The sequence below is a fragment of the Aythya fuligula genome, chromosome 5, assembly GCF_009819795.1.
Source record: "Aythya fuligula isolate bAytFul2 chromosome 5, bAytFul2.pri, whole genome shotgun sequence".
Lineage (NCBI taxonomy): Eukaryota > Metazoa > Chordata > Aves > Anseriformes > Anatidae > Aythya > Aythya fuligula.
Window position 1 is genome coordinate 1,375,443 of NC_045563.1, and position 27,957 is coordinate 1,403,399.

At 47.0% G+C, this 27,957-nt stretch overlaps 2 protein-coding genes across 2 annotated transcripts in view; one reads left to right on the forward strand and one right to left on the reverse strand.

Annotated features, from left to right (window-relative positions):
- The window catches only part of FANCM (FA complementation group M), a 70,559-nt gene extending 66,470 nt beyond the window's left edge, over nucleotides 1-4,089 (forward strand). Inside the window, exons 20-23 of the mRNA XM_032187841.1 lie at nucleotides 109-675; nucleotides 1,380-1,773; nucleotides 3,364-3,655; nucleotides 3,811-4,089. Of these exons, the coding sequence (XP_032043732.1) occupies nucleotides 109-675; nucleotides 1,380-1,773; nucleotides 3,364-3,655; nucleotides 3,811-3,958 (1,401 nt within the window). The 3' untranslated portion in view covers nucleotides 3,959-4,089. The remainder of the gene's footprint in view (nucleotides 1-108; nucleotides 676-1,379; nucleotides 1,774-3,363; nucleotides 3,656-3,810) is intronic.
- Nucleotides 4,090-5,934: 1,845 nt separating this feature from the next.
- On the reverse strand, nucleotides 5,935-27,848 carry MIS18BP1 (MIS18 binding protein 1). Its single transcript, XM_032187842.1, has 17 exons — nucleotides 27,723-27,848; nucleotides 27,454-27,643; nucleotides 26,778-26,900; nucleotides 25,349-25,854; nucleotides 23,922-23,998; nucleotides 22,754-22,884; nucleotides 18,824-18,914; nucleotides 18,263-18,426; nucleotides 16,916-17,082; nucleotides 15,921-16,017; nucleotides 13,465-14,311; nucleotides 12,369-12,541; nucleotides 10,069-10,211; nucleotides 8,004-8,152; nucleotides 7,283-7,364; nucleotides 6,642-6,699; nucleotides 5,935-6,490 (listed from the first exon to the last, which is right to left on the reverse strand). The coding sequence occupies exons 1-17, from the start codon at nucleotides 27,846-27,848 to the stop codon at nucleotides 6,396-6,398; spliced, it is 3,219 nt and encodes a 1,072-aa protein (XP_032043733.1). The 3' UTR covers nucleotides 5,935-6,395.
- Nucleotides 27,849-27,957: the final 109 nt, after the last annotated feature.

Genomic DNA, 27,957 nt, shown 5'->3' on the forward strand with positions numbered 1-27,957 from the left:
ATGGGATGGGCTGGATAAATAAGAAACATCTATTGAGAGGAAGAGCAAAGTCATTACATTGTTTCTGAACCTATGGATTTGTTTTACCCCTCCCCCCCCCCCCCCCAGATTCCTGAGCAAGATGAGACTTACGCAGAAGATAGTTTCTGTGTTGGAGAAGAGGAAGAGGAGCCATGCAGGAAAAGTGAATCCAGTGAGGAGGAAATATGCGTTAATTTTGATCTCTTAAACAATGAGAGTTTTACTAGTGGGAGACAGCAATACCTCACTCGCTGCAGGAAAAAATTAAACCTGGCCAAGAAGGAACAGAACTGCTCTGTCCCAGGGCAAAAGAGGAAGCCGTCCCGGATTATTGTTCTCAGTGATTCCAGCGGGGAAGAAACAAGTGTCAGTAATGAAAAGCCCGTGAAAACAGATTGTATCAGGACAGAACAGGAAAATGCTAAGCTGCCCAAGTCATTGCCTTCAGTCTCTTCTGTGCAGCATAAAAATGTCACCGGGGAAAACAGTGTTCCTCAGCCTGTGGAGAAAAAGAGTGAGATACTGCTGGGCTTGAAGGCTTCAGTATCTGAAATGCTGGATTTTCAGCCAGGACGTGAAGCCAGGACCAGGCGCCCCTCACCAGCTGCTGCCAGTTCTGACTCGGGGAAGGAGGATCTGCAGGCTCCCGCTGAGGTGGGTGGTGATTCAAAGCAAGGACCTTCCTCTCACCTCACCTTTTGCTCAAGAGTCTGACGTGGGGGGAACCTGTCCTGTTGTAGTGTTATTTTGAGGGCTGTCAGCAAGAGTGAGCGTGCTCCTGATATGAAGGGGCAGGTCCGTCCCACTGGTCCTGCTTTACATTACCTCCCTCTGGTATCGGGAGCTTTTGCACCCGCAGGTAACTTGGAGGGGGTCTTAGCAGTCCATAAATAAAAATGGGGGACTAGATGCTGTCTTGAGTCTGACAGTCATGAAGGAACATGGATCTATTTCAAATAGCAGTTACAGAACAGTGTTCACTGTCTGAAATTAAGACAGTCTGAGGTTGGATTCCCAGTCTGCTTTTCTGCCTGACTTCTGTCATCTACGTTATCTGTCTTTTGTTGAACTTGTGCTACTGAAGGCCGCGTGCTTTTGTCATACAAACTCCTAAATATTTCGATGCTGAACTAATTGGGGAGATTTTGTGGTAGGGGATTAAAGTCTTAGTCTGAATTAATTTATGTTTTGCAACATCAAAAATATTTTTTACAGACTTTATTCATTGGATATTTCAAAAATCCATGGTACAAAGTGTATCTGTTAAGCATCAGTGTTGGGAAGTGTATCTTTTAGTGGCATGTCATTCTCTGGCGCTATGCTTCTGCACAATCTCAGAATTACTGTGTGATTTTCAGCATTTACAGGCGGAGAATTCTTTGAAGAATCCCTGCAGGAACACTTCAGTTGCAACCTCTGCTGCTTCCACAAAACCCTCCTCAGCCACGGCTCTGTTTCCTCATGACACTGTGGAGAAAAAAGCTGCGCTGTGCGTTCTGGTAGACAGCCGGGAGATCTCCTCCGGAGCAGATGTCATTTCTTCCCTGAAGGCAGTTCACGGGGTGAAGGTGCAGGTTTGCCCCCTGAGCAGCAGCGATTACATCGTGAGCAACCGCATGGCAGTGGAAAGGAAATTCCAGTCAGAACTGCTCAACTCTGTCAACAGGAGTAAAGTCACCCAGCGGATCCAGCGCCTGCAGGGCATGTTTGAGAGGATATGTGTGATTGTGGAGAAGGACAGGGTTAAGGCAGGTAGGTGTTTCCGGGGCAGTGGCAGGGGGCACGCTGCTCTCTGTTCAAGGCGTGTGTGGCCACTCTGGCTTTGTGTAACACAGGACCAAAATTAGATCAAAAACCTTTCTTTCAGCCTCTGTAGGAGTATTGTATTGTATTAATGAGGGCACAAGCTGAACGTTACAATTTGTTTTGCTTTTGAGCACTTAATATAGGCAGAGATGCAGAACTGAATCCATAGGGATACATTACTAATTACTGAAACAGGGAAAAGCTTATTAACTCAAACATTAATAACTGACCTTAATAACATGCAAAAAAAACCCCAACAACTCCAAGACAGATTTCTATGAAGCAGGTGAGAAGAGCAGAATGAAGGAAGCAGCGTAATCTTGTGTACGCTTGGCAATAAAATAGTGGAGAAGTCAAGAAAAATACTTTTTGTAGCAGTGACTTAGTGAGTGGTGTCTGTAAGTCGTAGAGAAGTTCTCCCATTGTAGAGCCAGCAAGAACAGTGGCTGGCCTGAACGCACCACACTCCATGTTAAATCTGCCTCCAAATGTAAGGACTGAAAGCTGCCATGGCTGCTGCTGGACTAAGCAGACGATAAGCAGCTGAACGAAATCAGTTTTTAGAAAAAGACAAGAGAGCACCTCTACAAAGAGTTCAGACTTCAGGAAGTCTGAGCTGTTCCCTCTGTCACAGAGCACAGGGTCGAGTCTCAAAGACACCTTTGTAATCCTTCCTGACCTGACTGAATGCTCATGGAGAATTCAAGACTCACTTCTTTAATTAGTCTCTATAGTTTGATCAGCAGTTTGTTTTACACATCCAAATTAGGCAGCTGAAGGATTTTACTAACGCTGTCTGTTCTCGGTGCCATTTGAAAAAAATGCGATCTCCTGCACCTGCTCCACAGATGATGAATCTGCTGCTCGCAGCTTCGATTAAATTGCAGGTGTGCCAGGAGGTAACACGTCAGGACAAATGGAACTGCTGCAGGTGGAGCTTTGGTTTTGTGGCAGAAACTAAATTATTGGTAGTTCAGATATGAAAGCAATGATAGAATTGGACCTGAAATTGTTGGTCCTCAGGGAGGGTGTTTGTGTGCAGTGGCTGTAGATAAGCTGTTTGGTTTGGGTTGCCTTTTTACACCACTGCTGTCATTTATTTTCATCATTTTTCTCCAGTTTTTCTCATTACACTGTTTCTAGAATGCTGCTCATTTCTCAGCTGACAGACCTCAAGTTTTTCTTTTTTTTTGTAGCTTTACAAAGCCCATTCTGCTTTCTTTGGCCTGTCCTGTTGCTCATCACATGCCATGTACATGTTCCTCTCAGTCCTTCGGCCTAAGGATCTCCGTATCTAACTTACATTTTCACTGTTAATTCCTAAGCTCTGCCTCTCAGATAACCAGGGAAACCCTGCTCCTGCAGCTCCTCCAACCTCCTTTCCTTGACAAGTTTTCCATCACTTTGTTTTTTGTGAATTCTCCTAGCAGGTTTCTTTGAGCTGATTTCCTTTGTAAATGATTCACGTTGCATTTCTGCATGGTAATTCAGGACTTAGAGACAACTCAGTGAGATTTATCTCTGTTGTGACTGCAGGAGAAACGTCGAGGTTTTTCCAGAGGACGCAGTACTATGATGGCGTGCTCTCAGCCTTGGTCCAGGCCGGGGTCCGAATTCTTTTTAGTTCTTGCCAGGAGGAAACTGCCAGTCTGCTGAAAGACCTGGCTCTGCTGGAGCAACGCAAAAACGCCGCTATCAGCGTGCCAGTGGAGGTGGAGGGGCGCAGACAGGAGCAGCTCAACTTCTACTTGAGCATTCCCAACATCAGCTATTTGGCTGCTCTCAACATGTGCCACCGCTTTCGCTCTGTGAAGATGATGATCAACAGGTAACAGCAGAAATGCGGGGCAATTTCATAGCCTGCTTTTCCCTTCCCTTCTCTGTGCCTCATACTGGGCTGGGCGAGCCTCATTCCTGCTGCAGCCCTCAAACCTGACGTGGGGCGAGCTGCCGCTGAGGTGCCCTCGCTGTGCTGCCTTACAGCTCCCCGCTGGACGTCGCCACGGGCGCCCAGGTCAGCCGGCAGAAGGCAGAGGAGATTTTCCGCTACCTGCACCACGGCTGCGACGTGCAGCTGCTGCCCGACAGCCTCTGCGCCAGGGGGAAAAGCCACGCGCCCGCCAGGAGCTGAGGAGTGAGACATGGGGGTGTCTGGGAGCCTCAGGCTGTTTTATTTCACTTGCACTTTACTGAGTTTTGAGTCACTGTAAATTTGTAAATAAATCCTCACAGACACATCGGGCTTTTGGCCTGCCAGGACCACTCCTGTTGCTGTGTGCCTTAGCACAAGGCGCCGTCCTTGCTGGGCCACTCACAGTGGCTGGGGGGCAGAACGGGGCCAGGGGCTCTGGGGGCAGGGCTGGTTTCTGTTTGCTGCTCAGCTGCATAACAAAACGCCTTCTAAAATAATTGTTGCAGTGTTTCAGCAAAGTAGAACGCTTTGGCTTAGGCAGACAGGCGGCGAGGAGGGGAAGGAGCCCACCTGCGGGCAGGTCCCATGCGCTGCGGTGCCCAATGAATCAGCACGGCAGGCGTTCCTCAGGCTGCTGCCGGGTTCTGCTTTCCCAAAGGTTTGACACTGAGCCGCAGTAAGTACGCCAGCTTCCAGGTGGCCTTGCAGCTGCCACCTCCTTTTCAGCTCTCCTGGCCCTGTCCTGCAACCGCTGCTGCCTCCTCGCCTCCTGCCCTGGGGCAGCTGCCTTGCGATGGGCACAGGGAGCCCCCCACACACGGCACTGATCCGTGTTCAGCCTGCTGCAAAGGCAGTGCAGCACACGCAGCCTGCTGCTGCCACGCCGTGGCTACTTGGAAATAACCAGTTTTTAATCCTTCCTGTTCCCTCCTGGTGCCATCCTCCTTTGCATTCATGAAGACGCCTGCAGAGAACCAAGGAGCTTTAACAGCAGTAAATCCCCTTGCTTAATGCATGCCGGGCTGTGTGGGGCCAGGATAGAAGGCAGTGTCTGTGCAGAGGAACTGGCTGCCAGCCAGCGGTGCTGAGCTGAAAAAAATAAAACCCAACCCCACAGCCTTGCAGCCCAGCTGGGCAAAGCACGGCGGCCTAGAGGTGAGCCAGCTGTACGCAGCGCTGCTATGGAGGGCCAAAGAGGAGCTGGGACAAGGCCAAACGCCGCAGCACACGGAGCTGCCATCAGCCTCCTGTGCCTTGGGGGCCAGGACATGCAGGGGACCTGGCCACGCATACGAGAAGGTGCTGCAACTCCTCCAGGCTGAGAAGGGGTAAGGTAAGCTGCAGCCCCTTAGCCTCCCGCCTTGCTTCCCTTTACAGAGCTTCCTTCCTCTCCAGGTTGTTTTTTTTTCCTCCCCCAGAGCAGTTTCCCAGTGCCCCTCCTCACTGTAACGCAGCCCCATGCCTGCCAAGGCCTGAAGTGGGTAAGGGTGAGGCCCACGGGCCGACGTGTTCACTGCTTGGACTAAGGCTGTGCGCCTAATCAGGGCAGAGATTCAGGCAAAGTTCTCTTACCTGCAGTTACCTGTGCAGAAATTACCGTGCTCACCAGTCAGCTTCCCAGCAGAGGCCAAGCTCCCCAGCCCCAGCTTGGCCGTGTCCCTGTGCCCAGCTCAGCCCCCCGAGTGTCCCCCACTTGCCTGGGCGAGGCTCAGCCTCTACTGAAGGGAAGAGCAAAGAGCCTGACAGAGCTCAGCGTGAGTTTTCAGAGTGGCTCAACCCAACCAGAAGTCTTTCAAGCTTCTTTCATACTGTTTGAGGGTTTTCTCTGCCTGTGCTGTCAGGGTTTTCCCAATAAGAAGCAGGAGGAAAGTAACACCCAGCATCAGCACTCCAGGCGTGGAGCCTGAGGATGGAGCCTGCAGGTCCCCTATGCTTCAGTGCTCAGAAACTCTCCGGTGACAGCCTGGAGGGGAAGTTCCTGTGCAGGAGGACAACAAATGATTTTTCCCCTACCTACTGTTCAGAGGAAACATATGCTCAAAGATTTTTTTTCTGTACTACCACTCAAAATATTTAGAATCCCTTGTAGGGGGCAGGAATTATAATTTTAAAAGAAAAGGGGAATGCTTACAGGACCGTGCCTAAAAATTTCAGGCAGTTGCTTTTCTACGTATTCATAGCACTGCTGTCAGACACTTGGTATCTTCTTTATTACATTAAGGTAAAAAATTCAAATTCTCAAGAGAGCAGAGTAAAAGGTGATTCCCATTATTTATAAAGAATGCTGTTTTAAAGTTACTGTACAGTCATATTTCTAAAAGAGTTTTTTTTCTTAAAATGAACTCATAAAATCTTGTAAAGAATTAGTATCAGACTACATTCTCCCTTTCCCCTTCACAAGGAAAAACAGGACAAAGGCAGGAAGGAGCCTAGGCAAGAAAGTTCCACTTTGTACACATGAAAAATTGCCACCCTCACTGCTGACCGGGCAGCCAGAACGTGTTTACCCCAGAGACACTGCAGGTCGAGTTTTCCAAAGCGAGCTCTAACATAGGGCCACAAGAACACCATGCCAGAGGCGTGGCTAAGGGCCTTCCTTTTGACTTTCTGTACAAGAAGTTTACAAATGTTGAACTAATAAAACCTCCAAAGTTCATTAAAGAGAAAAATAGGAATCTTCCTCCTCTTCATCTGATGAATCTGCTGCCTCAGGCATGAAGAGCTTCCCTGCAACAGACGCCTCTCTCACCTCTGCAATAAGAAAAACAGGGAGGAGATCATTAACGTGTGTGCCTGAGCTGAAACTGCAGTTACAGAAGGTCCAAAGCTAAGATGCCCACAGCCACGAGCCAGTGGCAATGTGGAAGTGAGTGAGCGAAGGAGGAGAAACAAAACTACTTACTTTTATCGAAAGTAAACTTGGTTCTGCTTGAAGCTGGTGTACCAAATGCAGCTCCAGCCTGGCAAAAAGGAAAAAGTCTCCACTTAAACAGCAGTTATGGCATCAGCATGAGGAGAATGTGAAATATTATGGGGGGGGGGGGGAAGGAACAGGCAAACGCAGTATGCCATTAGAGGAAAGTTGCCCTACTGCTGTGCTACATTTTCACTCAAGGTTTAAGCTACTAAGCTACCATAAAATGTTTCAGTGAACTAGTGACATGTTTCTGCTTCTGGGATCTCAGTTGTTCATGGAAAAACCAGGAGAATTACCAAACCAAGGACATCAAAGGAATAAATACAGAAATTCAGGGTGCACGGTAAGGAGCCTTGTTTCCACTCCCACTCTACAGGAGAAAGTAACGGGAACTTAACCAATCTGAAAATTCAAAAGCAGTGACAAGCCCTGAAAAAAGACATTTTGAATAATAATAAAAGTAACTTTTCTCCAAAATCTATGTAGATTCAAACCAGAATTTGGGCATGAATCAGGGCAGGGCTCCTGTTTTCTGTCAGTATAAGGACTCCTCTGTGATTCAGGGATTCCTTTGCCTGCTCAGCAGAGCTTGGCACTGCTCGAGGGGAACAGGGGAGCAGCGTTACCGGCTTCTTCTTCACTTTGTCCCAGGTGCCTCTCCTGCCCTGCGCGTTCTGCATCCTGAACACGTGCCTGTCGTAATCGTTCCTGTGAAGGCCACCAAGCAGGTTAGTGTCACTGGTGCGCTCTGCTCAGGGCGTCAGCAGGACACAGCCACAGCTGTGTTACACACACAGGTCTAATTCAGACAGAAATTAGCACGGTCATTAAAAACAGTTATTGGTCAATTCATTGTAACGAGCTCTGGGAGTATGGCTCAGTGCAGAAGTGTTTAAGTAGAGCACATGCAATAAACTCTTAATGCAAATATCAGACAACAAACCTTGATCATCCTCACAGATGTTCGTTTCTCATCCATTAGACAAAAATGCCACCTGTTTCAAATTTGTTTCAGTAAAGCCTGAAGCAATTGGGTTAACAGATTTAAGACTCAGAATGAGCAGGGAGACCTCTACCGAGGCTGAAGCCCCAAAGCATCGCCTTCTCCAAGAGTAAAGGCCAGGCGATGGGCAACGTTTTACTTGTCCACACTCAGCTGAGTAGCCCAAAGTGCACGCACTGCCACATGAAAGAGCTTTCTCCAAACAAACACCTAAGGGATGGCAGCATTTAATCCACACGCTCTAAGACTGGAAGTGAAGCGATCTTTCTCAGAAGACACAAAACAATCCATGGGAAGATGAGAAAGGAAAGCGCTAGCAGAGGAGCAGCAGTAAGAGCTCCTACCTGTTGATAGGCCCCAGCATGCCAGGGCTGATGTGCTCACACTCGGGGGTTTTCGCCAGAGGGAAGAGCACTGAGGAAGGTGTGATTGGGTTGTCCGTAAGCGCGAAGTCGTCATCGTCATCCTCGTGGCTTCCCGGGAACATTGGCAACTACAAAACCACAACAGAGCAGTCAGTGACCTGCCCTTTTCTGCAGTCCTCTAAGAGGCATCTCGGGGTTCTTTCTGCACAGCCATTGCAGACAGCCCGTTGGTGATGTGAGCCTCGGCTGCGTGCCTCTTCCCCACAGGGAGCAGTCCCAGACTCATTCTCTCCACAGGCAGCCACCCCAGCCCCTTGCTCCTTGGGCTGCTTTTCCCGAATCCACATGTCCCTCCCTGAACACAGCATACAGAGCACAGGCATGCAAGGACCCCACATAGCAGCCAAGTGCTGGCCTGGTCTTACTTTTAATGCTCCTGTGGACGCCCAGCATTTTGCTGGCCTTCTTTTGGCTGCTACTACACATCAAAAAAAGATCTGATTACTATTAGTTCAGAGTTGACCATCTCTACTCAGGAGGAAGATTTCTGGATTACTCGGGGAACCTGTGGTCCTTCCGTTTTGAAGAGAGAGAGAGAGGAGCAATGGAAAGGTTCAGAGAGGAACAACACAAACGTTCAAAAGCACAGACTAACTTCCACACAAGAAATGGCAGTGGGTGCTAGGAAAGGGGACGGGCATGAGCACAGCTGTGTGCCGTGTCCTCCCCATGAGGAGAGGGGACGAAGTCAGCAGGTGCAGAACAAACGATGACAATTTGTCACACAGCAAATTCAGCTCCCAAGCTTGCCCCATGGAACTGGCGGTGTGGGAAGTCTGATGGCTTCAGGGAGGGGTTGATCAGTTCACGGAAGAGAATGCCACTCGTGGCTCCTAAATAAGGATTTCCCTCTGCAGGGACACCTCTCACCACAAACCACAACAGGAGGCTCGTTTCGTTTGCACAGCTCACGCTAAGTAAAATTATTTGAATCCAGAAGAAGAAAAAAATGATGGGAAGTGCTTTTCATGACTGGCTGAAACTGTATCCTACCAAATGGCAGTCTCCCGGGGAATCCCTTTGCAAACGAGGATGGCTTGGCCATGGATGCACTGATTATTCCACACCAACCTGCCTGTGGTAGTCATGGGGACATCTCCACACACGGCACTCTACAGAATGCAATGAATTTACCAGTGCTTAAATAAGGACTTTCCTGTGAGCCACCGTGTTGCTCTACTTCTGGATATGTGCCAGACTAAGAAATGAAGTGTTGCTACAAAAAAACACACCAGAAAAGAACAAATGTATCAAAAGACATTCAGGTGCTGTTTGGAGTCCCTGCTGGAGCCAAGGACCCAGTGTTAATAGTTGGAGCTAGTCTGGTCAGACAGCAAAACACATCGTGAAATGTACTTGAAAAATTCTCTAGAGGTGTGTATAAATAAATTAATAAAATTATCTTGATAAGTGAGTGATTTCTCTTTAGAAAATAGAAGAATGAAATGAAGAAATGAAGTTAGTCTTAACATACAGGATGCATTGTTGTGCTTTGGTTACTGAAAAGGAGCCTAACCGAGGAAACAAGAGGGAGAGAGAAAACAACAGCAAAAAGCAAGGGGCAGGGCGAGAGGGTGACAGAGCTCCCACGGACAGACAGCATCGAGAGGAAACTGCTTTGAAATCTGAGATGTGCTGAGGGGAGGGAAAGCAAAACTTCCTGTCAGGTATCCCTCTGACTTCATGCAGGGCCCATTTCTACAGTGTAAGGATCCAAGAAGCATCCCCCAGACAAGCAGCATCGCTCTGCAGCACTGCGGGCGAAGCCCCACGCTGCAGGCTGGCAGCACTCGTGCCTTCAGCAGCACCGCTCAGCAGCACGAGCCCCACGCATCCCCACAGTCCTCCAGTACGGAGTCCAGTAAAGGAACCTCCTCTCCCAAAAACACAGGGATGTTGCTGGCACTGAGCCGGCAGAGTTGGAGCACAACCTTGAAACACGAACCAGAAACCATCAGTACATGTGGAGTTCTCCCAGATTTACCTTCACTCTTCTGTTTTGAAAGGGTGTTGCAGTGAAGATATCATCATGGTTGTCCTTTGGCAAATGGTCCAGGAAATCTCTCATCTGCTGTTTTCTTTTGAAGGTTCCCACTTTGGCAGTTATCATAACTGGTTCTTTCTTACCTACATGAATCAAAGCAGTAATTTTTCTAAGCCATTTGTTATGCAGCATGGTTTTAAAATTAGCTAACTGTAATCAATGCTAGAGATAAAGCCCTCTAGAGGAAATTTTTTAAAGCCTCTTTGTGATCCTTTGGATTTCTATACAACTTTCAAACAGGATTTCTGTGCTACATCTGAATCAGAAACTTACTCTAGAGCCTTACACGGCCATTGCAAGGGTCGTTATCATGATTTAACAGAATTAGCCATGCACCTGCATTGGGAAGACAAAAGACACTACAAATTAACACCACATCGAGGAGCATCAAGTACTCAGACACAAAGGCTGTGCTGCGCAGGCAGGTGGGAACCAGCTGGCATCCTCAACAGAGGCTTTGTGGAGTGCTCGTCTGAGACGCCGGTGCTCACGGTTCTGCCTCTGCAAATCTTAACCACTCGGAACTCCTCGCTGATGTGTTCTCTGATACAGCTCTTTTGTCACTGCTGCTTCTAATTCCAGTCCCCTACTTTCCATTCCTGGCTACTCTCTGGGCAAGTTTAGAAGAGCACCTTCCCTATCCCCTAATCTTCAAGCACTCAAAAACTAAAATGGCTGCTTACACAGATGGTCAAGTAAAAAATGAAAATAAAAATAAGTCTCTAGTTGCGATTTTCAGAAGAACAAAATAATATTTTGTCATCTGTGCTGAGATGCATCTTTACCAGGATATGCTCCCCTTCTGAGAGAAAGCCAGGGACCAGCTCCTAGCTGCCAGGCAGAATCCTTGGCTGAGTATTACGCAGAACAGAGCCAGTGTCAGTCAACGTGAGGTGGTTTCCACCTGTGCTCCAACATGCTTGAGAAAAATAATATCACCATCAAAGCTGAATACAATGTACTACTAAGCTGATGTCCAGTGGATTCTCACAAGAATTCTGCAACTGCCCCAAATGATTCAAAGAAATGGTCAAGAAAAAAAAAGTGGATTGTTCTGCACTTGAACTCAGCCTGCTTTTTTCAAGCCTTCAGAGTCACGATCCCCTGACTTTAAGGGCAGGGAAACCTGCCGTGACCACCCGGTCTGGACTCCAGACCAGAGGCTGCACAAGTGGCCTCAAGCACTCCTGCGTGAACTTCAGACTGGGTGACCTGGATCACCCCATTCGAGCAGAGAAAAACTGTCGGTGTGTTCCCTACACAGAGCAATGCACGAGTTTAAGCACCGAGAAGCAGCACTGGGGTCACCTCACCCACTGCGGGGCAAAACCTAAAGCTTCAGCTTCCAGCAGCTGAGCGACGGATGCTCGTTGGCTACAGGAGCTATTACCGAGCATGCCTCAGCTCAGCACTGCATCATTAGAACCTCGTTGGTGAAAGGACTGAATTCCAGGGGAGGGTCAGGCTGGGTGCTGGGGGAAGGTTCAGCACCCAGAGCTGGTCGGGCTTTGGCACAGGCTGCCCAGGGATGTGGGCACCGCGCCGAGCTGCTGGAGGTCAAGAAGCGTTTGGACACCGCTCTCAGACACGGTCTGATTTTTTTTTTGTTTTTGGTTGGTCCTTTGGGGACCCAGGAGTTGGACTCCATGACCCTCGTGGGGCCCTTCCCACCCGGATATTCTCTGATTTTATGAGCTTCTTGTGCCTTTCACCCCAGGGCGCACTTGCTATCCTTAACCACAAATTACTGATTCTGAACTGGACAGGAAACAGTGCGAGGCAGGCAGCTGCCAAACACAAGAGAACTGTTTGGTTGTTCTTGCTGCGCTCTGTCCCAGGTGCACTCAAGCACCCCGTTATCCTGTCTGGGCAGGGTTGTCCGAGCAGTTTACCACCCACCAGGCGTCCAGCAGCCTGTTGAGATGTGAAGAGCTGTTTGCTCTTAGGTGGCAAAGTTTAAGCCTTCCTGTCACAGCAGGAACTCAAAAACTCTCAACTGCCCTTTTTTTCTTGTCACTGCCGCAGTCATTTACGACATCCTTCAAGCTCTACAACAAACCTTTGTACAGGAGAAGTTCACCTCCTTCACTACAGGGCTCTGGTCCAAACATTAAAAGGCAGAATCTCCTTACTGCTCGTATATTAGGTGTGTGCTGTGGCTGCCTCTCCTACCGCACAACGAACACTGAATTGAAAATTAGGTGAAGAGAAAATTATACTCAGAACCAAGAGGTCGGTACCTTTCTGTTCTGCTTTTCCTGAAGTGGTGGCCTTTGTGGCACGTCTTTTGGAAGCTTTTGACTGTTGTTCCTCCGTGTATTTCTGATGGCATTCTTCAGCAGAACGAGACCCCACGGCCATCGCTACCTCCACCCAGAAACCGTTCCTGTGCTTTGGAAGTGAAGCGACCGCCCTGCCGAGGGAACAAAACCACAACCTCCTGCATGCCCAACAGTCTGCGCCAAACTGCCGAGGGAGCTCCTGCCGTTCCCTTCCTAGGAGGGGCACCGTGCACTGGATGTAAAGAATCTCGTCTCTGACGGCATCCAGACACTTTGAAACACGCACAACTTTATTGCAGTAATTTATGCTAATGGAGCAGTTACAAGATATATTTCATCCTTATTTCCAGCAGGTTTCCCCCCTGCCCCAGGTCACTAACTCATACCTTTTTTCAGGTTTTTAATCTAAGAAAAACAAAATGAAACACGGTTATTTTATAACCCAATTATATATTAAACACTGCCCAGTAGCCAGTAACCAGTTTAAGTCATTGGATTGTGCATTAATTTAACATTCTCGTGGTTATTCTCCCCTCCACAAAACTTAAATACATAAGCACATCTCTAATATTTTATTCCATTGGGCGAGAGAATCTCTCTCCTTACTGGCCAAATCATAAATACAAATACTTTGACAATATTATTTACCAAGTCATGATTTTCAGTTTTATTCAAAGAAATATCTATCACACTAAAAGTAAGTAGGTGGATTTGAGAAGCGGGTAGAGGAGCAGTGAATCACAAAATCCTAGCTGCTGTGTTCCTCTCGCTTAATGCTGCGGTAGGGGCAGCTCTAGGCTCACACATTACAGTTATTTTAGAAAACTTATGGGGTCTCCTTTATTTTACTATTTTTCAATTTGTGAACAAAATGTATTGTGTAAAAGGAAATTAAAGCATAAAGGAAACCCTTAAAATAAACTGAAAGAAACCAACTCTCAAAACCAAAAATCTGAAAAATGCAAATTCACAGACCATCCAAAGCACTCCAGTGTGTTATGCCTCCGGATGCCAGAGGGAAACTTTGCCCTTTGAGGACAAGGGAACCACTTGCCTGTGCAGCTTTTGTAATTCCTTTTCAGACCAGACATCGGTTGTCCTTGGAAGAAATCCGAGAGGCTTCTGCACCTTTTCCTTCTCGGGTTCTCTTGATTTTGCTGCTGAAGACCTGGCAGTATGAGCAGCAGCACGGCTTGGCTGCTTATCGGATGCTTTTGATTTCTTCTCCATTATGTGAAATTCCCCATCTTTGTTGTCAAACTTAGTGTCAAGTCCAAACAAATGCTTTGGGGCATTGGTTCTGCTTCTTGTCCTTATTGCCTCAGACAGATGGGAAGCACTGGACTCGCTGGATGTTTTTTCTTCAAGCAATTCAGAAGAGCTGTCAGTGTCAGGCACCCTTTGCCTCAGCTGCACACCGTGGGAGGCGGCAGCAGCAGAGCGTTTAACGTCCCTTTGTTCACATGGCACCGCATTGGCACCGTCCTCTAAGTTTTTACAGTGAGAGGAAGATTTGGAGTTTTGAGTCTCTTTTTGCACTAAAGGTCTAGTTTTCCTTTTGACAGACAATGGGACATCTTCACTGGATTCTTCCTCATCTTGGCTTGAGGATCCTTCTGTTAAAGGCTTGTCTTGATGAAGTTGTTTGGCTGACCTTAAAGAGTACTCGTAAGCCTGCCGACTTGTCGTCTCTTCCTTTCTCGTGGTTCTGCTGCTACTGTTGTACTTGTTCCTGTTTTCGGTATTTAAGCAAGTTGCCTCAACAGAAAGCTGTCTTTTAATTTTATTAGTCTTCGTTGCATGATCGCATTCATCGTCATCTGAAACAAAGCGCCTGGCTTCCTTGCTTCCAGTGGACTTTGCTTCTTTTTTGGAACTTACTCCTTTTTGACTGTTTTTCCCTGAAAGAGATGACATCAGTATAGCACCCACTGCAATGCAGATCATTGCCATACTCTCAGACGAGCAAGACCAGCTTGCTGCAGGACGCAATGCTTCCTGCATTTGTTAAGATCTGCAAACTCCTTTCTGGTACGCTGAGCGTAGTCTGCAGGAAGGCACAAGCAGCACGTCTCCAGCCTGAGCTCCCCACGCTCTGCAGAAGCCTTTCCCCCAGCTACCAGCACAGTGCAGTTCTTCAGGACAAGGGGACATTTCGTCAAATGGTCATGTTGGAACATGAAAATAATTTAAATACTGCTTCCCTCTGGAACACACCAAATGCTCTCTTATTAATTTTAATGCTCTTAAGGAGCATGAAATTAATGATGCTAAGAAACATCAGCCCACACTGTACTGTCCCTCCACCATTAAAGAGAGGTGTAAGCACAGGTACTCTGCAACCCACTTCCAAAGACCTGCCCGATGGTAGCTGCAAAATCACTTCTGCTTTTTAGGGGTGTCCATAACTTCACCAAACCTGACCGAGTAAAACCCGCACCTTAGCAAAGCTTCCTGGGTTCACTACCTCCTTTCCTGTAAACATCTCTCAGGCAGATTAAGTAAAGACCTTCTGCCCTGATGCACGCATTCCTATGTCTTCATGAAGAAAGTTTGCAGGAAGACGAGGCTACGCAATAAAAAGGCAGGATGCTGCCTCCCAGCAGCAGGCCACTCCCGGGCACTGCAGTCAAGAAGCTGTGAAAATACCTTTACACACAGCTTGTACAAAGAGCATGCAGCATGAAACCAGTTCTAAGCAGTGAATTCATTTGGAGCAAATGCTCCTTCCTCTGCTCAGAGGGAGTACGGCCAGCAGCAGGTAGGATTCCTCATGCAAAGGAGACTTCCAGTTCCTGCCCAGTTTGCTCCCATGACAGAATGCCTCCAGACTACTGGAAGAATTAGGATTATCAAGGCTACAAAAGAGAACGTTAAAGTCTTGAGCAGATAGAGAATCAAATAGTAAACAGAAAACATTACTGAAATGCTACAACTGAGATCAAGCAAACATTCACATCTCAAAAGCTTTATCTGCACTACAAATAGTTTCTGTAAAAAACATTACTGCTGCTTTTAAGATTGATTTCAGGGTGCTACCGCTTCTCAAATTTTATAAAAAAAATAAAGGCTTTAAAACTGTCAGTACTTTTTTTGTGTGTGTACCTATGTAGGCATTTCATTTCATCAAATTCATCCAGCTTGAGAAGCAAAGCCAGACCGATAGCTGGACTGGTCGGCTACCTTAAGTTGCATGTAATAGCCATGCTGAGAGATCAGGAACTTCAAAAAAAATCATCATAATCCTTTCATTTCAACTTCTGGAAAGAAATCTGCACGTTCCCTTCATGTAGTTAAAGAAAAAGTTTAAAAACATTTTGTGCTGTAAAACTAGGCATTAATGCTACTCTGATAATTCTTCATAGAAGAAACAAATGATCATTAGAAGATTTAAATAAATTTATTGCATTAACCAGACATCACCACACTGCCCCAGCACCCACCACATAATCCCATTGATTCCAGTCAATAACTTAAACAAAAAAAACAAAACCCATCTTTTTTTTTTACCTTTATCTTTGCTTTTTGATTTTTCTTCCACTGCCTTCGTTGCGTCCTTCTTCTCCGTCTTAGAGGTGTTCTTTTTGGATTTTTCAGTACTATACAACTTTAAAATAAAACAATTTAATCTAAACTTCTGCTAGAGTTTACTTATCAAGCCTACTGACGTCAGCTCTGAACAAGCCAAATGTTGACACGGTGGGGAGATTTAAGACACCTACACTGTCCCTTCTGTCTAGTAAGTACTGTTTGATGAGCACAAGTGCATGTGACCAAGGCAACTTAGCCAGACTCCCTCTAAATACTCTAAAAATTGGGTTAAAATCTCAAGATCTACAGCTGTTTGAGTTTGTGGTAAATTACACTGCCGGTGCTGATGACAAGTTTTAGTTCACTCCCCGTTCCACATGGCCACTTGATCTTAAAAAAAAAAGGCAGCTGCTGCAAAGAACGCCGCCTTCCCTCACACAAACTTCACTCCCATTATCAATGTGTTATCAGAGTTGGTGAAGTGTCACGATAAATAAAAACAGCCCACCCCAATCAAGAGAGGGGTCATCTGGACAGGTGATGATACAAGAAATGAGGAAATACCTAGTCCTAACGCACGTGAAACACAGGAATGGGAAAGCTGACAACAGCAGTGAGAACACAAGAACTTGCCTGCAGCAATCACCCCTTGGGTGATTAAACGTGGCAGAGGGACTCCGTGAGTGTTTGCCTAGGAGACTCTGTCACCCACCTGTGCCAATTTCCTGATCTTTCGAGACAGGTCGTTTTTCAGAATTCCCCATTATCCCCACTTCACAGATGACAACTATCTGACAATTCGGACTGTTGTTTTTTGTTTTTTTAACATTTTTATAATGTTTTCAAAATGTCCTGCTTCTTCAGGTACTTACTGGAGCTGGACTGTTCCCGTCGGTTAACTACATATGCAAGGTTATTAAATAATAATTCAATTTAAAGCAATGTGTAAGTAACAACACGCAAAAGACACTTACTATGCTCAGATAATCTACTCCTCCTTGTTCTATAGTAACGTTTAAATTCTGATCGACAAACTCACGCTGCCCACACCAGAAACTTAACGGTGGTTTGACAAGACGGCCGCTACGAGTGTAAACTCCATTTCTGTCGTTCAATATGGAACTGTGTCTTGGCACTATATCTACAAGAAAAACAAGGAATTTCATTTTTTTCCATAAATATTTTGTACTGAAAACTCACCATTGCACACTTCACAGGCACAGGAGCAATAACGTAGTTAAACCTGTTCATTTGCATCAACTACACAGAAAATAGGAAACTTACCATAAAGTAAGGATGTTCTGTTAAAGGGTTCAGGTTAGAAGTAAGGACACTTTAACAAGACTGAAGCAATAATTTTCGTGATTTATAGTCTGCGCTGCTGTGAACTTCTTAGTTTTAATTTGTTTACAAGGCTATGAATAATCTAAAAATCATACAGGGGATTAGAACAACAAAGAAAAGGTGTCACACAAAAAATCCCGATTGTAATTAGAGAAAAAAAAAACAGGTGTAATAGTATTAGCAAGAAAATCTGATTACAGTATTAACAAATAGTCCAATGAGATTTGGCCAAAGCCCTGCTGAAGCCTATGACAAGATAATAAAAAGAAGGCAAGGTTAAAAACCCAAAGCTCTTAGTGTCCTTAATGAAGCTAGGTGTGCAAGATTGGCAAGGAAAAAACATGTTGATCATCGGGTTATGGCTTCACAAACATTTCCTTTGGAAACAAAGAAAAAGTAACGAATTTTTCTACAATCCATTCTGTCCAAGTGAGGCAAAAACATTAAAGATGCCATAAAATAATCATGCTCTAGGAAAAGATTCAAAGGAGGAGTTCAAGCTAAGGCAGCCAAAAAAGAGGGGGAATGGCACTGCAGGGGAGGAATCCCAAGGACGGAGCCTCGGTGGAGAGATTATATCCCAAAGACATCCCAGAGGACTGAAAAGAGAGTACGATATGCAATATAGCAGCTGGAAAAAAATTAACTCAAGTTTGCTGTCAGAATAAACAGTTCTGGAGCCATTCCTTTCAGCTACTACAGACCAAAGTAGACTCCTGCTCCTTTTCCCAGGGTTCTTCCTCAGAACAGCACCTGAACAGCACCTCTTTTTTGTGCATCAGCAAACCAAACAGTGTTGGTCAGTGCTCTTGATTACCGAAGTTCAAGTGAACGTAAACAAAAGAACCCTTCACCCAATTAGTTACCTCTTACCTACAGACAAATTAACAAGGAAGAGAACAAACAGGTATCTTTTGCTGGGGAAACAGCTTTCAATTTATTTATTTTTTCTAGAGAATAGTGTTGTAAATACCCACAAGTGTTTTCATCATTCTTTGGTGTTACTTCATAAGTAGCGTTTCTCGCTTCAGATTTCTTTACATGTCTTGCTGGGCCTTTTGCGTTTTCCAACACATCCAAACCCACCACCGAGTCACTCTCTTCACTTTCACTCTCACCAATACTTTGTTTGCGTTCTTTCCTAATGATTTAGAGTTTAAGAAAAAAGAATCATAAACACCCGAAGCAGTTGACCTTTAACAACGCATTAACTGAGGTAGACTTGAAGCTTCTCCCCACCCCAGCAAAAGCCCAACAGCATGGTGCAGCTCTATCCATACTGACACCATTCAAGCCACTAAATTAGTGAAGCCCTGTGCCTGTGTTGATCCTAAGACTACGTAACTGGGTGGAACAAAACCAAACCAGTATAATGCAGATTACTAAAAGGGTGTTTTTCCAACCTGCTGACCAGAATTTGCCAGGATCGCAGTCTTCATACCTGCATCTGCAATCTTTTATCCTCCGCTAGTGCAATGTTCTTAAAAATCAAGTAATGCTTAAGAGCACTGCAGTGAAACAATCTCCAAAGGACTTACCTTCTTCTTTCCTCAAGTAACTCCTCAACGTATTCCTTCCATCTGCTGGAAAACCCATACGTAAATCTTTTGATGAAGCGATAAGGAAATCCTGTTTGAAAGAAAAGTAGCATTAATAACAGCCAGGCAATGCTTTTAATCAGAAAAGGAACAAATAACACCCTGTACAAGCAGTTTTGTAAGCACCTCAGAAGCTCACTGCAGCTTTAAACACTAGAGACAGATTTCCCTGGTTTAAGAGAACTGCGTGCTCCATGGCAAAGTGACCCAAGGGGCCATTAAATACAGATATCGGTACCTGGGGACATCGCTCTGGCTTCCTGGCAACCAGGAACGTTAACTTTCCCCTGCTCATCTACGCCAGACTGGCACATGGCTTCCCTGTGGCTGCTACAAGTGCCTCACAGAACATGAGGCTTTAGGGCCCTAGGAGAATCTTAGGTTAGTAACAGCAACTGGGGTTCTGCAGGGCTCCATTTTAGGGCCAGTTCTCTTTAATGCTTTCATAAATGACTTGAACACAGGACAAGAGAGGCCTTGCAGAGAGAGCTTGACAAATCAGAGGGCTGGGCAACCACCAACACCGTGAGTGTTAACGAGCAAGTGCTGGATTCTGCCCTGCAGAAAGGGATCCGGGGGTTTTGGTCAACAGCAAGCTGAACATGAGCCAGAGGTGAGCCTTGGCAGCCGGGAGGATTGACCGTACCCTGGGGTGCGTCAGGCACAGCACTGCCAGCGGGGCGGGGAAGGGATTGTCCTGCTCTGCTGCAGCCTCAGCTCAAGCACTGTGCTCAGTTTTGGGCGCCACAGTACAAGAAAGACATAAAGCTGCTAGAGAGTGTTCAAAGGAGGGCTACAAAGATGGTGAAGGGTCTGGAGGACAAGACGTGTGAGGAGCGGCTGAGGTCCCTGGGTTTGCTCAGCCCCGAGCAGAGCAGGCCGAGGGGAGGCCTCATGGCGGCCTGCAGCTCCCTCACAGGGAGCGGAGGGGCAGGCGCTGAGCTCTGCTCTCTGGGGACAGCGACAGGGCCCGAGGGAACGGCATGGAGCTGGGACAGGGCAGGGTCAGGCTGGGGGTTAGGGAAAGGGTCTGCACCCAGAGGTGGTCGGGCACTGGGACAGGCTGCCCAGGGACATGGGCACTGCACCGAGCCTGACGGAGGTCAAGAAGTGTTTGGACACTGCTCTCAGACATGGGGTCTGATTTTTTTTGGTTGGTCCTTGGGGGACCCAGGAGTTGGACTCAATGACCCTTGTGGGTTCCTTCCAGCTCAGGCTCTCTATGACCCTGTGACTATCACGCAGCCTTCTTGCTGAAAGGCCACCCCCTGTGCAGGAGCACAGCACTGAGCTGGTACTTCTCTAAAAACAGCAGCACTCATCCTCTGGTAGTGACACGGCCAGAGTCTGCAACATGTGATTAAAAACATGATTAAATAGGAGCCTATTTATGTGAAGTTCTTGGAAGCAGTATCTGTCCTAAAAAGCATTCAAGAGGCCCAGGGTAAAAAAAATGAAGTATCCCAACCATTGACTACTAATCTTGGGAGCTGAAAGACCACTGACGTTTGTTGGCTTTTGCCAACAGAGTTACAATTGAGCTCCTTTAGGATGGGAAAGGATACAGGCAGCCTTTTGTGAGTTTATTTAGTGCCCAACAAAAGGCCTACCTAGCCCCCATCAGGGAAAGGATCCCAACGGTAGTGGCCAAAGATCATAGGAGCCAGGCAACTAGACAGGAGTACCTCCCCATGCAGTCCCCCACCCTCCAACTCAGAAACCAACACTGATATCTGAGTGCTGAAAAACCTCCAGGGAATTTGGCTTCCAGGAAATAGCTCAGTCTCCAGCTGAACTCATGTAAAACTTCAGCATCCACAAGATCCTGTGCAGGGATTCCCACCTGAGAAGCACATGGTATGAAATTTATTTTTTTTGTAATTTCCCCTCTACTAGGTTTCTTTAATTTCCTTTACTCTGTTGCAACAGGAAACTTCACACAAGTGATCTTTATTTCCCATCACCATTCCCTTTATTCTTTCATTAACCTCTTACACACCCCTCCAAAACTGTTCTGTTTTGCAGGCTGAAATCCCTTAACGTGTTTTGGCCTTTGCCCTATGAAAACTTGAATAATTTTCCCATTTTTCCTCATGTTCTGCTGTAGTCTGTATTGTTTTTGAAAGGAGGTTGTTAAGATTTTGGGGGGTAGGGGGATTGGGCTGGTGGAAGAGAGGAAATGAGATGGAATTGGATTAAGTATTTAAGATGTTCATGGGCAAAAGCTATGGCGTTTACAGACAGAAACAGGTTTTTTTGTTCTGTTCACTCCCAGCATTCAAGTTAACTGCTACTGAGCACTAAGGTAGGTGCTTAGGCCTTAAATAAGTAACTTCGTCAATAGGTGAGTGCTTAGGCAGTGCTCTTACTGAAAGATAGAGCGCTGACACCGTTAATGAAGGAGTTCACCCAGCCGGGTGTGTTCCCTGGGCAAGTAGCTGTGTCCTGCTGCAGCTCTGTCCTGACTGCCGGTGCCACTGCAGGCAGCCCAGCATTCCCAGCTGCCATGGCCCCAGCTTGAAGGAAATCCTCAGGTCAGACTTCAGCTGCAGCCTTTCTTCTCCTCGCTACTTACATGTGCTTGTCTTTAAGTTCTCTTTTGACTCATGTATCAATATCGAATCTGTTCAAAGTACTTCCAGGGTATTTTCCATACCAAGCCTACATTAGCTTTTCTTCCCCCCACGTGTGTTAGGAGCGGAGGAGGAAACAGAAAGAAGGATGCTCTGCCATAAGTGCTAAGTCCATAGGATCAGAGGAATCAACCCAGCACATTCCATTAACGCTTGGGCTGAGGAAACCTCTGTATTACTTCAGGCACCCTGCTCAGAAGAGAGGCCTCCTGCTGTCACTTCTATTTCTCAGAACTTTTTCTAAAGAAGAATTTATTTAGCAGTGTAACTAGACAAAAATCCAAGTCAGAACAGCCAAGTCAGGTATTTATCAAAATGCACCCCAGTACTGTGAACAAGAAGAAAAAGATTAAACAAAGCCACAGACATATCTTTGGATGTCTTGTGCTGGGCCTGAGAAAGCAAAGCGTGCCAATCAGCCCTATTAAAAAGGGCACAATTGTGCACACGGGGCACGTCTGTGCTAAGGCAGGCGTGCTTTCCATCCATGCCAGACACGTTTTATCTTCCTAGAGGTGCCCTTGCCTGCTTAACACAGCAGCTCATTTCCTGGTTTCATGTACTAGCAGCCACATGAGAGGATGTGTGTGAAGCCTAGAAAGCCCAGCCCAACTTCACTTAGTGTGCAACTTTATATTCCTTTTAAAATTCCATGTGCTTCAAAACAATATGAAGCAAGAAGTTCTGCTGGATGCGGTATAACCTACCACTTAGACCCTAAAAATGGTTCAATTTTGTAGATTTTAAAGCACTGACTCCATAATTAGTCTGTCTTCAAACTGAAATTCCATGCAGCTTTGTGGAGCTACTGCTTCATCACAGACCAGTAAGCCACAAATAGAATGTGAACACCACAATAATTTCAGCAGCATATAAAAAAAAATAATCCTTATTTCAATGTCTTAGCATTATTTAAATGCCAAAACATAGACCAAAATCACAAAAAGGCAATCTTGGCAAGAAATGGTTTCTCTAAAGGAACGTACCCATTAGTCAAGCTCGTACTCCAAAAGCCCTCTCCATACCTGCAGCAACCTAAAGATGCCAGCTACGATTATCAGCCGCTAATATTTGCAAATCTGAAGCTGGAGTCACTTTCCTGTATGTGCTGAGTACAGCTGAGCCCAGTGGGCAGGATAATGCAAAATGTTCACTTCAGCAGCAGCTTCTCAGGAAGCAGTCCTAAGTCTCAGGACCTTCTCAGATAGTAACATTGCGTTAAAAATCATCTTCTTACCTTCTTTTCTCATCGAAGCAGAATCTATGTGCCCCTGGAGGAGGTAGATGTTGCCAGATGATGTCTTAACTTGGTTGTTTGCTACACGTTCTATAATTGCATTACTATGCCAACAGAGGTCTTTCATATCCCTACGAAAAGACAGATAACAGGAAGAACAGATATAAAACTGTTTTCTAAAAGGGAGGAATTTCAAGCAAGAATATTGATATTCCATATCAGACTAAGAGTGGTACATTATGAGTGATAGAGAAAACCTAGCACATCCTACCAGCGTCTTGCTTAGCTTGGAAGACTTCCTGGGCTAATGTAAGAGTCGGACAGGAGACAAAAGGAGCACGTCAGCTACTGCAATGTGAGTCACAGAACGTGAGTCTGACATTAGACTGCAGAAACAAAACGGCCTGAAGGGCTCCATCAAGCTCACTGCTGCAGCAACACCGTCACGCAAGTTCACAAAGTACTACCATACAGGTCAAATGCACATGCTCTCCAGGAACATTGTTCTGATTTCTGACCAATTTAAAGACCCTAAATAAACCCTATTTAACGACAAGAACAACTGAAGAAGGAACCCCAGTATGTGCAAAAATTAGAGGTGTTAAATATTTAAGGGACTTCTCCACCAGATAAAAAAAAAAACAGATGCAAGCATTAACATTAAAAAAATCTACATTTTTTAAAATACTCTTTTGTAGCAGTAAGCAACGGGTTAAGCTATTAAACGGGATTAAGGACAAACCCAAGAAGACAGCGCAAATGTTTAGCTGTATAACCTGCCACAAAACAGAACAGGCAGGAGTCCGTTCAGAGGGGCTATAGAGCAGATCAAGTACCCTGTGGGCAAGCAACGGATACTGGATCTGCGCCAACACAACACCTGAACGTGCTGCTAGTAAGGAAGGACAGGAAGCATGAGTGCCAGCTCTCACTGCACAGGTTAGGGTTCGGGCTGAGGGCCATGCTGCCATGCTCCCAGGGACTGGGGAAGACAGCCACACAAGGGTGCAGAACTGACTTTAACAGGTACCAAGGTACTTCGAGAGCACAAGTGTCAGAGCTACAGCTACCCAGTTAAGCAAAGGATGCTATAAGCCTTTTCAGTTCACGTGCTGAAAGCCCACCGACACGTTTCACATTGCATTTAAGTCACAAAATCTTTTCTTACTTCCGTTTTCCTTCCACGCATATTGCAGTGTTACCATTGATCACTCTAATGCTCCAACTGGTTAGGCAGATTTTTTTCTGTCACAAAAAAAATTAGATATGTCATTATTTTTAAATTAGACTAAGACATGTAACATTACCAAGACATTAGCAAAACAGAAATTCACTCCTGTATATCTTGAGAATCTATTTCAGCACCGTCTTCCAGACAAGAAAAAAATGAAAGCAATCATTAAAGACATGAACACAGAAGTATGACCGAGCTGGAAACCAATGCACTCCTAGGCCAGTCCCTGGGGAATCTGGCACCCACCACAAGACGCTGCGTTACTAGAGGTAGAATCAGAAAGCTGCAAGTACTACACCAAGCACTTACTGAAGTGAAAATGGTATCTGCAGGCTGGCCTGCTAGGAAAAGATCCCTGCTTCACATAACGTTACTTTGGATGTTCTGGCAAGAAAGCAGAGATTCTCACCAGGCACCTACAGAGCTTTGGTTAACTTTAGGACCTCCTCTCGCCCACAGCTAGGAAACAGCTCTCCTCCTCCTCCTGTTTTTGCCTAGACAGCCAGGAGCTGGACCAGCCAGGGATTTGTGACATGCCCATCACTCCAGCGCATAGCAATGAACAAACTTAAGTGATGACACAGAAGTCTCCTTCAAGCAGGGTATCTTGCAAATACTAAAAGAAAAGGTTGCCTTTAAAAAAAAAAAAAAAAAAGAACATTTTCACCTTGAAGTCTGGGAAAAAAAACAATGTCTTTTTGAGGGAAGAATGTTTACCAACACAATCTGTGGTGGTTTCACGCTGACAGACAGCTAACCTCCTCCATGCCACTCTCTCACTCCCCCTTCTCAAAAGAAGGGGGAAAAAAATACAGGGAAAGAAGGCTTACGGATTGAGAAGAGGAGCAGTTTAATTAAAGGAATAGAAAAAACAGGCAAAGGCCATGCAGAACCAGAAGGTGAGAACAGTTATTCTCTACTTCCCATCAGTGAGCGATGTTCAGCCACATCCTGGGAGGCAGGCTAAGTGTAGGGGCTGTTTGGGAACACAGACATCTTCACCAGAGCCCCCTGCCCCAGCTCTCTGCTGGGCACCACGCCACAGGGTACGTTTCATCCCTCGGGGCGGTTCAGGTCCCCCTGGCTGTGTCCCCTGCCCAGCCCGGCCCTGGGGGCTTGCAGAGCCTTGCTGCCGTGCCAGCACTGCCCAGGGAGAGCTGGGACACCGGGGGCACGTGGGGGATGCTGTGGGGAGGGTGAGCCCCATCCCAGCCACAGCCTGCACAGAATCTATTCAAACCATGGCTTCATCTGAGTGCTCATTGCTTTGATGAGAAAGAGTGGCAGCACAACAATAAACCACAAGCAGCCCACGGGAGGTTTTAGCCCGTCAGGAGCTCTAAAGCAGTAAGTTCTCCCACCTCATTGCCTGCCTTGGCAGCAAGTTGACCCGAATGAGGCTTATCCTGAGGGCCCTTAGAGTTTTCTTTCAAATTCTTATTCTTTGTTACGTGGACTTTGGGACTACAGAACATAATACTGCATAAGCACTGCAAGGGCTTTTGAGAATTAGTCTCTGGTGTCTTTGCTCTGTGAGCAGCTTGCTGATCACTTGGCTGCGGCTGCCCTTTTTCTTGCCGAAGTTCACAACAGTTTGCTTCTCTGCCTCCACAGCGTTCTTCTAACTGGTCCCCAGGCTTCGAAGGGGCAGAACAGACATTCACAGAACTGGTTATTGTATTCTGAGACATTTCATCATCAGCATCCAGTGATTCCACGAGGAAATTATCCCGATCATCCTTATCAGGGACCACACTCTCCGTAGGAGCACTCGTGACCGGCTCACCAAAAGTGGGTTTTAGCAATGGCTTTTCTGCAGTTGTGGAAGGAGGAATGCTTTGCTTGATTGGGTTTGAAGATGCTGTATCTGCCCATTAAAAAAAAAAAAAAAAAGCAATCAGTAATATTTGAGGATTAATTAATAAAGCTTTGTATCACTAGTTCTACTTTTAGTGAGTAGGTTCTCATGATTTGTACTACAGTTCCAGAGCTAGGCTTGTACTTGCTAACACAACAGCAAACCTTGCTTTGAATTGACTCGGACTAGCTTTCCCTCACCACGAGATCAACTTATAACCACCCCACTTTCCCCCCAAACCAAGATAGCGCATAGCACACACCTATTAGCAGTACATATTTACCATTCTTCCTGTCTTTACTTCAAGGAATCCTCCTTGTAAAGCAAAAGCCCCTGTTATTCACAAAAACCTCATATTTCCTTCTTTCCAAACTTCAGGACCTTGACTTCTAGCCATGCTGCTGTTATACTGGGAACTACCAGCACTGGTTTTTGAGCTTTCAGAAAAATTGAGTGCTGCTTTGAAGTCGAACAACATTAAGTCTTTGCCATGCATTATTTTCTTCATCTGTTTTTAAGGAACAGAACTATAGGACAGAAGTATATTCAGGGGCACTAATAAGAACCAACATGGGAAAAAATACAAGGGAATTTAAACTTAAGTGCCAAAGTGGCACACCTAGCCTGTAATGGACTCTTAGCCACAACACCAGGAGCTCAGGATGAAGCAATATGCACACACACACGCAACTAATGATGCTGAGCTTCAGGATCAGAAGCCAGTGCCCTAATCCAGAGTTTACACGTGGAATGCCATCTCCAGGCCTGAAAAGACCAATTTGTAGGTTTCTTGTGTCACTTTCCTCCATGCACAGGCTACAGAGAGCGATACCTTATGACACTCTGCCAAAGCATGAGAGGGATTACAACCAAAACCAGAGACCCTGAAGTCCAGGGAGTTTTTGAAGTGTTTTCAGAGCAATGCCAAGTACCTTTCTGCTGCTGCAATTTCTGCTTCATTCGCAAGAAGAACTTGTGAGGAGATTCCAACACACAAGGGTCTACTGCCAGCATCTGCACGGTTCGGTTCTGAGGAATCCAAGCACAAGGCGGTTCTAGAAGTAATGCAAAAAAAAATCTTTGACTTTGGGGTAGAAAAGCGTTTTCACGTGGAGGGTAAGCAAAATGCACCAGCCACCAGCAGATGACAATTGGCTGTTCACCAAGCGGGATGGGCAGCACAAGCCTTCTGCCCTGGGGTTAGGCATTGCCTCAGCTGCACCTGAGGCAAATGTACAGGAGGCATGTACAAGTACATGCCTTGTACAAATGTACATTTGTACAAATGTACAAGGCAAACGTCTTGGACATGTCCCAGGTTTTTCTGTGACATTTTAATGTCTAACCACAAACTTGGGTATCCTCACCCCGTGACAGCATGTTGCCTGGGCACAGACCCGATAACCTGCTGGTGCCAACACTGGCCTGTGGTGCCCGTGCTGCTGACTAGATAAGGCAGAGCGAGCGCTCAGCCCGGCCTCCTGCAGCCATGCCTTAAACGAGGCAAAGCGGGGGGGGTGCCGAACCCCTGGGCTAAATAACGGGGCAGGAATTTGGGAATTTGCCCCCCCCCCCCCATCCCACCCCATCCCGGTCCCGTCCCGTTACCTGCCCGCGGCGCCGCCTCCTGCAGCCGGTTCGGGCCCCGCCACCCCCCTCGCAGCGCCGCGGGGGTGAGGATGGGGTCGGCGGCGGGGCCGGGGCCGTGGCCGTGTGTGGGGGGCCGCGGGGCCCCGTCCTGCAGGCGCTGGAACACCTTGGCCGGGGACTCGCGGCCCGGCGGCCCCCCCGCCCGCCGCTTCAGCGAGGTGGGGAGGTGGTGGGGGGGGGGGGGGAGGGAGGGGGTCGGGGGGCGGCTCGCGGGCGCGGCCCCGCGCCAGGAGCTCCTTCAGCGGCGTCAGCGAGCCCGCGGGGAGGCTGCTGAGCGGCACGGCCCGCAGCGGCACCGCGCCCAACGGCGCCGGCTCCGCGCCGCGGCCCCCGAGGGCGGCCGCCGCCAGCATGGCGGCCCCTCACGGCCCCCTCAGCACCCTCACGGCCCCCTCAGCGCCTCGCTAAGCGGCGCCCCCCCCCCCGCCCGCTGCCGCCGCCCCGCCCGCCGCCGCCGCACTG